Source organism: Pituophis catenifer, unplaced genomic scaffold, assembly GCF_029215685.1.
Source record: "Pituophis catenifer annectens isolate HBS135680 unplaced genomic scaffold, rPitCat1.0.hap2 SCAF_1, whole genome shotgun sequence".
Lineage (NCBI taxonomy): Eukaryota > Metazoa > Chordata > Lepidosauria > Squamata > Colubridae > Pituophis > Pituophis catenifer.
In genome coordinates, this window is record NW_027256881.1 from 134,510,095 (window position 1) to 134,525,409 (window position 15,315).

The 15,315-nt window shown below is 38.5% G+C and overlaps 1 protein-coding gene across 1 annotated transcript; it reads right to left on the bottom strand.

Annotated features, from left to right (window-relative positions):
- Positions 1-854: 854 nt before the first annotated feature.
- YWHAQ (tyrosine 3-monooxygenase/tryptophan 5-monooxygenase activation protein theta) lies at positions 855-15,015 on the bottom strand. The gene is made up of 6 exons (XM_070932980.1): positions 14,820-15,015; positions 13,065-13,439; positions 3,367-3,490; positions 3,034-3,197; positions 2,352-2,447; positions 855-1,889 (listed from the first exon to the last, which is right to left on the bottom strand). Exons 2-6 carry the CDS (start codon positions 13,356-13,358, stop codon positions 1,830-1,832), a joined length of 738 nt encoding a protein of 245 aa, XP_070789081.1. The 5' UTR covers positions 13,359-13,439; positions 14,820-15,015; the 3' UTR covers positions 855-1,829.
- Between the last annotated feature and the right edge of the window lie 300 nt (positions 15,016-15,315).

Below are 15,315 nucleotides of genomic sequence, written 5' to 3' on the forward strand. Positions count from 1 at the left end.
ACCCTGGGGATCAGGCTCGGAGAAAGCCTCGCCAAAAACACTCACCCGTCAGCTGGTCAAGCCCGCTCAGTGCACCTTCGCTGCGCTTTGGACGAGCCTGGCCACTCACTTGGGAATATCCCTGCTTGTGTACGCCCTCCCGGCCCCACAACAGCCGGCTAGGGGGTTGCGTCAGAAGGGTCTTCAGGGAGGCCGCCACCGCAGCTCGTGCTCACTCCTCAGCTGCAGGCCTATCTCCCTTTCCATCGTACCCTCCTCCCGGATCCCATTCCCACCCCGCCAGCCCTCGTGTTAGCGAGTTTGGCGTTGGCCACAGCCATATTGGTTGGCATGCCTTTTCCGTGGCAGCACCTGCCTTATGGAACACTCTACACCATTGAAGTTAGGCCAGGCCTCTATCCTCCAGACCTTCTATAAAGCTTTGAAGGCCTGGTTTTTCTTTCCCCAAGTGCTAAGGTACTATTAGGTGACTGTACAGCATAAGCTTCACTTGGTGCCATTTTTTTTATTTTTTTATTTTTAATATCTTGGTTTTAGTTTTAATGTGGTTTTGCATGTTCTTTCAACTTTTGGTTGGGAGCCATTCAGAACGGATTATAAAATGAATGGCTATAAAAATGTTTGAAATAAATAAAAGGAAAATGGATACAACAAATATTCCCAAGAACATTCTCAAAATATTGAGATTAACAAAGATTGAGATCATTGAACTTAGGGGCTGTTGAATTATTTTGTCCCCAGAGTTTATGAAAAGGATTCAGTATAGATAATTTGTCTTTACTTTCAATTCAGCAGTCCAGCTTGTTAACAATTGTAGTTTTAGAGAAGCTGCATGCAAATGTTACAAAGCAACATTTTATGGTTTATAAAATGTAATTTTATTTAATGTTATTTTGTTACATAGGGCATTAACATTTTCACAAGGCTTTTTTGGGACTACAATCAATGATTAGCAACACACAATAGTGGTCCATCTACCTACAGAACAAATCACTGGACGAACTTGACACCTTCATACATGTGCACAAATCTGCATGGAAAAGTTTTATACTTGGACATGTGACCACTTTCCCCATTCCAGTGTTAAGAAATGACATGCAATCTAGTCTGCCAAAAAGGCACTCCCTGTTTTCTGGCAGTAACATGCTGCTTCTAAGACATAATCAAGTGAATACCAGAACTACAAAGGCAGGAGTGTGATATTTTATTGGGAGGGGATAGCAATTGGACAGCAGCAACTGAAGAGTAAGAAGAGTCCCTGTATTTAAACACTCAATAGCTCCTGCTGTACACATATGTAGGAAGCCACACTACTATGCTTTCTATGTAGCCCAATACTCCCATATCCTACAGAAAGGAATTAACAATAGCATGTAAAAATCAAACCAAGTAACCCCTGAATAATAAGGGAATTATAATAAGGGAATGTGAAGAATTGTACTGCACAAAACTCTTTAGTTGCATTACTCAAACATTTGTGTCTTTTCTGTAATACCAAAACAATTGCTTGAAGGACCTGGTTCAGATTTCTTTAAAAAAATACCAAATAACTTTAGTCTGCTACTTAAGTGTTTGGAAATTATTTATGTTTATATGAAATTTAAGCCAGTATTAATACTTTTCTACAGCAGTAACCGCACACCAGGAAGGCCAAGACAAACACAAATCAAGGAATGGATTTTTCCCAAAGCTGCAGTGTGAAAAGACTATAAATTGATTTCCATACATATGGATGGGTTCTCTTTGCTATAGGAAATCCAAGTGGAGCTATAAGGAATGAGACGTGTAAAAAGATTTCTTGAGAAGGAGAATGACACTCCAGGTGCAGCTTAATTTTCTGCACCTTCCGCAGCATCACATTCTTCGCCTGCGCTGTCTGATGTCCATAACTAGAAAGAAGAACAACCAGACTAAAGTTCAGCACCTTCAGTTTAAATATACACTCATTCTGCCTTTCAGTCCTGAATAGCTGCTGGAACAACCTGACTCCTTCCTTCCCCCCTCCCCACATATATTGAAATCTTCTAAATGGCAAATAAGTAATGACAAAGGTAACTAGCTTTTTAAATGATGAATTCATACTCCTTTAAATAGCTTTACCTACATCATGTGAAACTGTTAACATTACTTGTATAATATATGTCTTATATGCATTTCTATTTAAGTTTAGCCAAGGGAAATAGTCGTAGAAAGACAACATCAAGAATGTATGTCTACTCTTATTCCTATAACAAACAGCCCTGGCTTGCAACTATTATTCCTAAAGGTATTTGCCAAAGATTCACAATTAAGAGTTGCAAACTTAGACTTTAAACACAGTTATTCTAAGAAAATTAAAAGGCATATCTTACTGTGAGGTTGTCTCTAAGCAACTGCATGATGAGTGTGCTATCTTTGTATGAGTCTTCATTCAGTGTATCAAGTTCAGCAATGGCTTCATCAAAAGCCTATAAGAGACACAAAGACCAGTCTTAACTCATTTCAGGAAGATCTCCCCAAAGTAAACATTTAGTTAGAAAGCTTAATCAGCTTTCTTCATAAGTGTATCTTATTTCTTTAATAAAAACTGCTCGGAATTATATTTAGGAACTAATAATTATTAATACAAAATCTATTTGGTGAAGCTTTCAAGCAAAAAAGGGGGGGATACTTAGCCACAATGTTTTCATCTGGTGAACAAGATTTATCATACATACTTTAGATAACAAGGCAAAAGAGAGCAATCAGTCCTAAACACTGTTCCCTCCAATTAAGTTTCACTGGGATCAATAAAGGCAAAGATGCAACCTTATATAGTGACAACTGCATCCTGAAATCACTAAGTGAAAAACTTTGAAGAACAATTAAGTGCCCTTTTGTACACTTCACTGTTAATGGGTGTCTCATGTTTTAGCACGTAACAGCAAATCATGGGAGAATATACATCACTCTAGACTATATTTTACAAAAACTCTATGTTCTCTACATGCAATTCTCATTTAAGAAAATAAGCAGATGGGGACTACAAATGCACACATACAAAAAACAACTTACTGTCTTGGCCAATGTGCAGGCCAATTCTGGATTGTTGAGGATCTCATAATAAAACACGGAAAAGTTAAGCGCTAGCCCCAAACGAATTGGATGTGTAGGTTGCATCTCTTTCTTGCTGATGTCAAATGCTTCTTGATAAGCTGCCTGTGAATTTTCTATTGTTTCTGTGAAGAAAAAGGAAAAGTAAGTGAAAGCCTAAAGGCCTAAAAATTAGCTAGGACTACCATTATCCACAGAAGTAGGACATATACATAATGCCTCTGCCTTTTATAATGGCTTCATACACATTTGTTCTAACTGAAAACTAGAGATTTAAATGAACACAGTACTCACGTTTCCTGTCGTCTCCACTTGCAACTTCTGCAAGATAACGGAAATAGTCTCCTTTCATCTTCAGATAAAAGACCTTGCTTTCTGGATTAGTTGCATTAGCTATTAAGTATTTGTCCAGCAGTTCCTATCACAATAAAAATGAACATAAAAGTGACCATTTGGTTATGTATCACCTTGCTTGGATTCAGATAAAATTTTAACACCATAAAAGGGTACCACATTCAATTACATGATCACATTAAAAACATTTAAATTACTGTACTATGTTGTAACTGGGTACAGTTGCACTTTGGGTAAGAAAATGCCTTTAATAAAAGGAATGTTCTAGGGTTACTGTGCTAGTTGTGCAATACACAATATCTAGGCCAAGCTTTCCAGCCTGGCGTGCGGGGAGAGAGTGAAAGGGGATGGTTTTATGTGAGGGGCAGGCGTGCATGCGCACGTACAGTTTCATTTGTGCGAGCAATGGGCATGCGGCCCAGTTGCAAATAGACCACAGTCCGCTAGTAGGCCGTGGCCCACTATTGCCTATTGTATCTAGGCAATACCTATACAAATTATTAACAAGAAATTGAGGACACATATCCATTAACTTTTATTATCTGGCACTTTAAAGTGAAGGAAAAGCACATAAATATAAAATAAATAAACACAAAATAAACGCACTATGTATTAATTATATAGCTGTCCCTCTTATATCAAATTCTGGACAGGTTCCAATCAATAAAAAACAGCATAATACTTATACCTATTAAAACCATAAACATTAAAAACTTGGCAGTTAGGCTTCCAATATCTTCATTAAATCCTCTCATCCACCTCGCCCGATTCCAGTTTTTGGCGAAAAAGCAAGGTCTTTTAAGTATTTTTCAGAAGGCTAGGAGGGTATTTAACTGGTCATACATTTATTTAATTGAAAATTCGCCCCATATTTCATTCAATGTTTCAAGGCAACCTGCATAGCTCTCCCTGCTATTTTCCCTCAGAACACTTTGAGACAGGAACCTAGATTTTCCAATTCCTAATCAAATGCCTTAATTACTATACCATTCTAGAGGTCTAGAAATATTCACTATAAATATTAATACAACTGATCTGAAATATTCATGGGCCAGGAATCCTATTCGCCTGCTCACCCAGGATGATTTTTTTTTTTTAAAAAAAAGCTATCAAGCAGTGAATCAGTACCTTTGGTTCAGTTGAGATGTTGGCCCTTCCCGTTTTCCTTCCTCAATCCTCTTTTGTTGTTTTTGTTCACTCAACCCTCTTTTTCTGTCTTATTCTTTCAGCACTGTGTAATATATACATTACTTTGCTTTCTAATTTAATTAATAAGTGTCTCCCCTGTGTTCATAATATAAAAATAAGCGTTTCTGAAGAATATGGCTAGAGTGATGATTCTAAAGGTGGGTGGAACAGAGTTATTTTCCCAAAATTTCTCCCAGCATTGTTTTTTCTCCCTCCCTCTCTAAATGGCCAGAGAAGGATAGATCAGACTGAAGTATCTACTTCTGGGTAGGAAGAGAACATAGCTGACTTAATTTGCAAGGGGATGTATAGGTAAAAGACAAGAATGGTAACAACAGGTGAATCTAAATGCCAGGGATTTGAACATGAAAACTAACACAAGGTGGGCTTCCTTAAAATCAATACAAGGTATAAATAAGCTAAAAATGAAACCCTGAAATAAAATAAGTAGGTACGGATAGTTCTCCACTTACAACAGTTCATTTAGTGACTGTTCAAAGTTACAATGGCATTGAAAAATGTGACATATGACCATTTTTCATGCTTGGGAATTGGTCCGTATTTGTGACCACAGCTATGTCCCAGGGTCATGTGATCACCTTTTGCGACTTTTTTTAAAAAAAAAGTTCCAGGGAAGCCAGATTTACTTATCAACCATATTACTAACTTATCAACTCCAGTCACTCACTTAACTGTGGCAAGAAAAGTCGTAAAATGGGGGCAAATTCAATTTAAATGAAAATTTGGGCTCAATTGTGGTCATAAATCAAGAACTATTTGTAATGGTGGCATGACTTGTATTCTTAGCCAATCTATTCTGAAAACTCATCTTCATGTTTACAAAGGAGTCATCAAAAAACTAATATTAATTTTAAAAAGCATTATCTTTTGATAATTACCCTTTATATATTTATGTCTAGAGTTTGATGTTAAATGAAAATTTTGTATCTTAAATGAAAATTTTGTGTCAACTGAAGCAGATTGCCCAATAAAAAAACTATTTTGCAACAAAGATTCTTGAACGGCAATAGGTGGTTCTTTGTGATGGTTTGCAAAGTCATTTGAACATTATATTAATATCATTCTGTACATGTTTATATGCTGTTCTAATCTGTAAGACTATCCAAGCCTGAAAAACAATAGATTGTGTGTGATCACTTGTATTTCTGTAGTGTGGCAAGCTGTAGAATCCCTTCCCAACTGAATATGCAAAAGGAATAAAGATACATAATGCCTACAGGTTTTTTTTTTTTGCTGGTAAAATGAAACTTCTATCAGAATTTCTATCTTCACTTTTCTAATTTTGACTTAAATCATTCTCTTTAATAGTGTAGAAGCACCATGCTGCTCAATGCAAAAGCTATGTGCAGATCTTTCCAGGCAAGAAAATACAGAAGAGTAGCCAGTTTATTTTGCAATGTTCCAGAAGATCTTTTAACTTTCCATTTTGTGTAATGATTTCTCTCAACAATCAGTGATTACTTTCAACATTTCTATAGTTTCATACATTTGGTTTAAATGTCTTAAATTTAGCTATCTGAGAAGCCTTATACCCAGGATGGCGAACCTATGGCACACTTGCCAGAGGTGGCACGCAGAGCCTTCTCTTTGGGCACACGTGCAGTCGGCCCAGCTCAGCCAGCTGGTTGTTGGGTTTCCGAGGTGCGCATGTGTGCCAGCAAACTGGTTGTCGGGTTTCTGAGGCACCAGTGGGTTTCGATCTGGCCGGTGCGTATGCACATGTTGGAAACCAAGCAACCAGCCCGCTGGTGTGCATGCGCGCCTTGGAAACCCAACAACCAGCTGACTAGCGCGCATGCCAGCTGGTCAACAGGTTTCTGACATGTGCGCCGCCCAACTGGTCATCAGGTTTCCAGCACTCTGATGCGCACGCTTTCCAGTTTGGGCACTCTGTGCCAAAAAGGTTTGCCATCACTGCCTTACACCATTCTCTTCATTGAATTCTTTTGAACTGAAAATTCATACAAATCTGATATACAATGAAGCATTTCTGCCAACATTGTGCATTCTGAAACACTATGTTCAACTATGAAATGCTCTATTGAGATATCAAAATGTCTATTTGTGGGTCTCTCTTGAGCCTTACATATATTTAAGCACCATCTCCCATTTTCTTTTTAGTATCTCTATAACAGTAATTCATACAGCTGTAGCAGCAACTTATTCCCAGTAACCTGATATCTGAAACACTCTTGTAATCTGTCTACATGCTCCATTTTTTTAACGAAAAAATAAACAGTTATAGAACTAGAAATATCCTCTTTTCTTATTTACAATATAAAGTCTGAAAACACCAATTGTCTTATCTCAATAACATTGCAGGTTTGATCTGTCACCATTAAGAATTAAATCTCTTGGGACTATGACTTGTCATCAAGTCTTTTAGGTAAGTAAAATACTTACATTGAAGGAAAAAAAAGTGAAATCTATCCTTCTCAAGTCATGCTCAGGAGCTAGTGATATAATCTCTAAGCATCAAATTTCATTACACCATTATGAAATATGGGAAATCGCAACCATTTTGTAAATTCATGAACAGTATGCGGTTGTCTTCATACTGATGAACATTTATTTTTTATATAAGTTTCTATGTTGTTAAATTTTTGGTATTTGCTTACTATATGTACTAAAAACAGCTTCTACCCAAGGGCTGTCAGACTCCTAAACACAATATAACACCACAAAAAGATTAATATGCCGAATTTCACTGGTGCCAGTGTAGTGTGTAATATGTATATACCATGATATACACCAGAATAATATACACGTTTCACAGACTATGACGTACACATGGAAACGTATGACTAGGTTTTTTTCATAACTACTTGTATAAGGATTATTCTTTATATTATTCATGTTGACTTGTATTCTTGTATGGACTGCACCAGTAGAGGCTAAACCAATTTCGTTGTATACATGATGTACAATGACAACAAAGGCTTTGAACTTTAACTATGCCACATATTGTAATTCTATATAGCTACTATAAACCAGATTATTAGCATCATCCCTTGTTAATTACTTAAAATTATACCCAAGATCTCAATAATCTTCATCAGAAAACTCTCAGACAGATGAATCAGATTAAACAAAAAATACGTACTCTAACAATCCAATTGTGCAGTTTACTTTCTAATTTACTCCTTTGAAATAAAGAATATGCAGCAAGACTTCCTTCCAGGTAAACAAGTTCAGGGAGACATTGCTACAATATTTGGACTGCTGTGTATCTTCATCTAGAGCAAGCTATTTGGCATTCAAATTTTGTACTAACCAACACTGTATCATGTACCATTTACACCATTTAATATTTTATTTTATTTTATTAATCAAGGGAGAACAAGGAACCTTGAAATGCTTATATAGCCCCTTCTAACTTCGAACAGCTACATAATTGAACCCTAAATTTCAAAGGGCACAGATCACACATTGTCATTTTTTAAAATTTTTACAAATAAAACATATTTGTAAGGCCAGGCTCCCCATAAGATAGTCTCACTGATACATTCCAAGAAAGCAAGAAATGGAGATTCAATTAATTCATACCATTATCTTGCAGAATCTTTAATGCATACTAATTTATTTCAAGTTGAAGCCTGAAATATTATTGCTAAGACAAATCACTCATCAAATTAGAGCTAATGCCACTACTTTAAATGTCATACATAAATGTCCATACACAATGCTCTACATTATTTTTAACTTTATGTATACATTTAAGTAATGTAAGCTTATGGGCAGATAATGCAAAGAGGAAACATACAGATTAGTTACAAATCATGCAATGACCAAATTAGTCCAATTATAAATTCTGATATTGGTAATACTTTGGGGGGATCTAACCATGTTAGCACAGTGTTTCTGAATCTAAAAAGCAATTTTGATGCTTTTAGCAAAAAAACAAACAAACAAACAAATAAATACAAAAAACAAAAACACTTCCCATACTCAAATCTAATTTTCACAATTAGGTTCATGTGGGAAATACCACTGGATAATCAAAGTTGTTTCTATTGGATAGGGAAACATTTTTGCCTTCCAATACTTCATACAAATATTAATAAAAGAATGTCTACCCCTCCACTCAAGGGATTAAGTACTCAATGATTCAGCAACAACAACAATCTTTTTATGATACTTGTTTTGTCTATTCTTATTGTTTTGTTTGGGGATAATAGGTACATTGGCTGCTCAGAATTCATAATAAAATGAAGACACATATAATTCTGGGAAATGGAAACAATTTCAAAAATGCCTATTAAGAAAAAAAACACATTGGCCTCCATGGCTCAAATCTTATAGAGCAGAGACAGGCAATTTAGTGCTTCCAGATGCTTTGAACATCAACTCCCATGAGACCCAGTTAGCGTATTCAAAAACACAGAAGATTTGAGATAAAAGTATATTCATTACAACAAAATGTCTTGCTACCGTTATTCAGCTTAACCCTTTAGAGAGATCTATCCAAGGTTATATATCACTTACATACACAAAAAGTAGCAGAGACAATCTAAATGTACTAGTCAGGAAAGAGAACATTGTTTTTCTCCCAGAATTTCTCCATGTATTCCCCAGAATGCACCCCATGATGCACTCTGAGCATCAGGATTGGTTCATGCAATTCTCAAGTACGTTACCCAGAATAGGAAAAAAATTAATAGTGTTCTGGATGGGTACAAGGGTGATCTAAATATAACTCGCCAGGGCATAATATACTATAGAAACTTTGTTTCTATCTGCTTCTATCTATTATGTCTTGTCTGTTACGTGTATCCTATCAAAATCTGGGATATAGTCCCAGAGTGCCTCCAAACATTAGCCTATGAATTGTAAATTTGAATGTACAGAAAAAGGAATAAAATACATAGGAAATAATAGTCTGTATTCAACTTAATTTCAATTAAATTGAATTTAGTTTTTTATCTAGCCTCATCAACTCTTGAATTTCAGTGCCTTGGACATTATACAAAGGCCAAAGTAAGTTTCAGTTTATAAAATACATGGTACTGCTATATTTCAAGTTCCAGGATTTTGTGAAGTTATTTTTTTAAAAAAACTGAACTGGTTAAGTTTATTTACCAGGTTGGGGACAAACTGGAAATGTGTTCATTATTCTGCAAGCAGCAGAAATAATAACTATCCGTCAGATGTAGATTGAAATTACATTTATCTGAAACAATGCTGGACAAAGATAGTATTATATGATTTATTTCTTAACTCCTGAAAATCGTCACTGAAAGCTCAGAATACAAGAAATAATATGAAAGACTGTGAGGAAGGTAGATAAGCAAATACTGTCCTGCACTCCTACCTCCCAGAAAAGCTTCAAAAGATTTGATTGATCTATAAATCATCTGCAAAGCTTGCTGTGAAATATTCCTTCTGGTCAGTCTGGATCTTATCAAATGTTTAAACCCAAACATCTATGTTTTAGCATTCTTTTGCAATACAAAATTTGAGCAAATGTCTAGCAGTGCTAACACAGGAATCTATGCTTCAAAAATTCAACTCATATGTCCTACTGTATTTTATATTAAGTAACTAGGCTGTTTCAACCAAAATTCATTATATCATCAAAGAACAAAGCATTCATGTGTATTGTATCTCAAAACTAAATATTTATTGGAGCTGATCATGTTAAGCAGTTATCCATAATGGTTTGTAAGCTATTCTTTCTTTTTTGGAATAGTTTTACAAATTAAATTTGTAGACAAATTTATAGACTAATTCCTTGTGTGTCCATTTCCTCTTGGCCAATAAAGAATTCAATTCTACTCAATTCTATTTCATTCCATCCCATCACTGTAAGATTAATTAATTTTGTTTAAATACATGAACATTTAAGACAGATCATATTGAACTGAATTATATTATTTGATATGTTCTACAAATCTGGACAATCCTATATGACTTGTACAAAATGTATTGCTAACTATAATTGTAATCTGTCATTAGGCAAAGGTAGACTAAGTACATTAGTGTGAATGACTTCTTTTCTAACGCTTAGACTTCCTGAGCAGTTTATAGAAATCCAGCTAAGTGGTACTTAGCTGATCCTGGCTGATTTAACACGATAAGTAGAATCAACTGGATAGGATTTGAATGGAAGACCACCAAGAAATTTCAGGATTGCAGACTATATACTGGGAATTTTAAAAGTATCCTAGAAGAAAACAGTGGCAAAACATTTGAGTCAGACTGTTATATTCCTAAAAATGATCTAATGATTAAAAATGTCAGATAACTACCTCTTAAGCTAGTTATTTCAAGCATAAAAAAAATTAGAAACGTGCTTGTACTAAAGAAGTTAATGGCACATAACAGAGATGACTAAGGATTGGCTAGGATTCAGAAAGCTTCAAAGATACACCCAGGAGCATAAACTTTGCCTGTGAATTTTTCATTTTCTTTCTAAAGCAGATTAAATACCATAATCAAACTATTTTTAAAATAAACTTATTTCTGAAATGTTTTCCTAAATGGTATGAAATGCTGTTTTGGGGGAAAAGTCATTTGGGGGCATGTGTCAAGAGCATGCATTTTTGTTGCTGCCACAAAATTACATGTGCATTACAAACAATATACCGTATTTTTCGGAGTATACCTTTTCTCCCCCTAAAAGTGGGTAAAAATTTAGGTGTGTCTTATAGACTGAATATGGGTGTTTTTGGCCTCCTGAACCCTCCATGCGCTGTGTTTTCACCCTCCCCGACCCCTAGAAGCCCTCTGCAGTGCTGCGCACAGCCCATTTTCATCAAAAACAGGCTCATTTTTGCCAAAAATGGGCCCGCTTTTGGACTTCCAAGCCCTCAGTGCATTGCATTTTCGCTCTCCCAGGTCCCCAGAAGCACTCTGCAGGTCAAAAAGGGGCATGTTTTCACCAAAAATGTGCCCTTTTTGGCCTACAGAGTGCTTCTGGGGGCTGGGGAGGGCGAAAACGCAACACACGGAGGGCTTGGAAGCCCAAAAACAGGCTAGTTTTTGGTGAAAACAGATCGTGTGGAACACTGCAGAGTTCTTCTGGGGGCCTTGGAGGGTGAAAATGCAATGCGCAGAGGCCAAAAACTATTTGTTTTCCTCCTGTAAATTTAGGTGTGTCTTATAGTCTGGTGCGTCTTATAGTCCAAAAAATATGGTATGCTGAACAGGATCACAAAAACATTTTTGCACATTTAAGGAGAAAAGCATTTGTGTTGACTGACTGAATTCTATCAATCAGACCACCAAGTGGAAATTAAATACATTTAATTTCCATTGTATTTAATTTAATTAGAAATTAAATACATTTCAATAAAACAAAAATGTATAGAAATTACCTTAATTGAAAACATATTCAACTAGAAATTTCAATAAAATGCAAGATATTTTCCATCTGAAGCACCAAACATATAGGTTAGCCCCTATGTTTTTTAAACAAAGAATAATTCCCAAGAACCCTTTGACATTATCATTGAAAACTAGTGGTACAATTTTTTTATCATATTGAGGTAGGAACATAATTAAAAGGTAGCACAAACACAATAGATTTAATAGAATTTCAAGAACAAATCACACCCAAATTATGGGAAGTTTAGGTAAAGCTGTTTGTCTCTCAAAAATATTCAGATTGCCCAGGCTTAACCAAAGCACTTACTACTTTATGTGTGTGTGTGCCTCCAAGTCAGTCTCTGCTCCTGTTAATTGTCCTGACAGGTCCATGTAATCTTCTTGGCATTATTTTTGGAAGTGGTTTGCCATTACCACATTACCAGTGACTAGCCCAAAGTCACCCAGCTGGCTTCCATGCCTAAGACTAGACTACAACAAAATATTCTTATTTTTAACCTGGCGCTTTAATCCACTACACCAAATTGGCTCTAGTTAATTGCCATACAAGCAGGTTAAAACTTATACACTATTTAAATATTTTAAAGTGATTTACCTGATTCATCTCTATTACAATTTATCAAAGTGCTTAGTTAGACACAAATACAGTAGCTACAGAACATCAATTCTCAAGCTTTGGCCAGCTTGAGAAAGTATACATCTTTTCTTTCATCACTTGCTACTACGCTTAGCATTAACGTTTCCATATTCACTCAATTCTAGATATAAGAAATGTTATCTGCAATAATAAAACAGCTGGTTCATTTTCAAATTTATCAAAAGAAAACCATTTCTTTATTTATTTACCTATTAGCAGGCTCTTAATTGTGAATAGGATTACTTAAGTATAATTTAATCAATGTTTTTCCTACAGTAACTTTTCAGAATCTAAAGACTCTTCAGTGAAAACCTAGTTTTGGTCATCAAATTCTTAGATTTATGCTACAATTTTTATTAGTATCTCAAGAGAAATGCAATTCATTCTTCCACTAGACATCAGCCTCTAATCTAATTAAAATTTTATCACATAAAATTTGAAACCAAAATGACCATAGCCAACTCACCAAAACAGTAGTACAGATGGACTTAAGCTCAGATTCTACTTTCTCTCGATAATCCTTGACAAGTTGCATTTTCTTATCATTGCCATCCGTTTTCTGTTCAATGCTGGAGATCACCCGCCAAGCAGAGCGCCGCCCCCCAACAACATTCTTATAGGCTACAGAGAGAAGGTTGCGTTCTTCATTGGATAATTCAGCACCTTGCTCTGTCACTGCCTTCATGCAGGTTGCCATATCATCATAGCGCTCTGCCTGCTCAGCCAGCTTGGCTTTCTGGATCATCTCGGTCTTTTCCATGTTAGACTGCAGTGGTCTGAGCGGTAAGGCAACTGATTTAGGACGAAAGATGAACTGTATCAAAGTACAGTTGCTCAAAACCTGAAACACCAAAGAAACACTCTTAAGTCTGTGGGGTTTTTTTCTAGGACAAAAGACCTAATGTTAAGTACAATATCCAACATGGATTTAGGAAGTCAGACCAATAGAAAAGGCAATGGGTTTAATGAGACTAAGTAAGAAATAAACCACGTAAATTTCCAACTTGCAAACCACCCAATCTAGCAAGAAAAAAATGCCTTTTGTCTACCAGAAAATAGCAGAGACAAAAGCAAAAAAAAAAAAAAAAAAAACACTAAAAAAAACTTGATTGCTTGCTCCTCCTATTCCAAAGATGAGGGCTATGTGAAGGAGACACCAGAAATGGTGGTCAGAAATAAAAAGACTCCTTAGTTTGAACACCAAGTGACATAATATTCAACCACCTGGAAATTCTTTCCCACAAGGTTTCTTCTTCCCTCCCCCCCCACCACTCCAAAAGAAGCCTTTGAAGTGTCATTTTATGGGGAAACATCCAGAGAGAAACCCGAATAAGCGCGATTAGGAATCTTGCCACAGAACCTGCCAGAGAGAGCAGCAGGATCGGGCGGAAGATGACCTAAGAGGAATGGAGGAGGAACGGGGCGGTTGGTGCTCTAGAGCCCAGGAGAGATTACGGAACCGCTCACAGACTGGCACCTTCCAGAAGATCTTTCGAGACTACCATACACATCCACCCTCCCCCGCCGCCCAGCGGTAGGTGCTGCCCGCGAAGTGAAGCAGCCATAAAGCTAAAAGAGTCCCGGAGGGCGCCAGCTTGGCGCAGGCCGGGTCGCGGAATAGCCCGGAGACGAACCGGGGGGGGGGGTGGCTGGTGGGAGACGGAAGCGAAAGGCACACAAAAGGTTCCTTGCCCGGCCCCGGAGGCTCAACGGAGAGGCCCGTAGAAAGCCTGCGACGGAAACCGTAGGACCGTAAGGCAGGCAGAGGGGAAAAAAAAACGTGGTGGGAAGGAAGGGAGGGAAGAAAAGGAATCCGCATCGGAACGTCCTTTTTCTCCCGGCTCCTCCCTCGGAGGCAGCAGCTGAAGGGCCTTTGTCCCCGGAGAAGGGACCAAGCCCGAGACGGAGGCGGTGAGGCAAAAGGGCACCCACCGTCTAGTCCCCTCCCATCCCCCGGGCCCTGCCTTCCCTCTCCCGCCGTCCCACGGAAAACGCCGCGGCGGCTGCAGGGCCGGTGCGAAATGGCGGCGTCTCTCTCTCTCTCTCTCTCTCCCCGCGACTGCCTGGCTGCCTGGCCTCCCCTCCCCGGCAGGGGACTCCCAGTCCCGCGCCGCCTCCACAAAATGGACGACGCGGCAGAGATTCGCGAAGCAGGAAAGACGCCCGAGGCGAGGACGTCCCCGCTCTTTCCCGGGCCGAGACCCCCCCCCTTCGCTCTCACCGGGCTCCGCTGAGGCGCTAGGCCGGCCGGCTGGCGCCTGCTTGGGTCGGCTGCACTCCCTACGCTCCGGGACTGGGCTGGCGAGGCGGGGAAGGAGGAGGAAGAGAGGGAGAAGAAGAGAAAAAAGCAGCTCCGTTTTCAGCGAAAGAAGCAGCGTTGCTAAAGGGCGTTGGCACAAAGCGAACCTCTTCACTGCTAGGCCCGCGCTCGTGCGGCTGCACCTATCAAGAAGCACTCTCGGGGCCCTGACTCCGCCTCCCACTTACATACGGCCAATCCGGCTTCTGGGCGCCGCCGCGAAGGCGGACCGAATCAGGGCACAAGTTCGGTTGGTCTGTGGGCCGCCGCAGCTAAGGCACGGGGTTTCCTCCAATTAGATCCAGGGTGAGGTGACGTCATCGTCGCCATGGAAATGCTGCTACAGCCCCCCCTCTCCTCCTTTTTTGCCCCGCCCATCTTTTTTTCCCCTCACACGTTCCCTTTTCCAGCCCTTTGG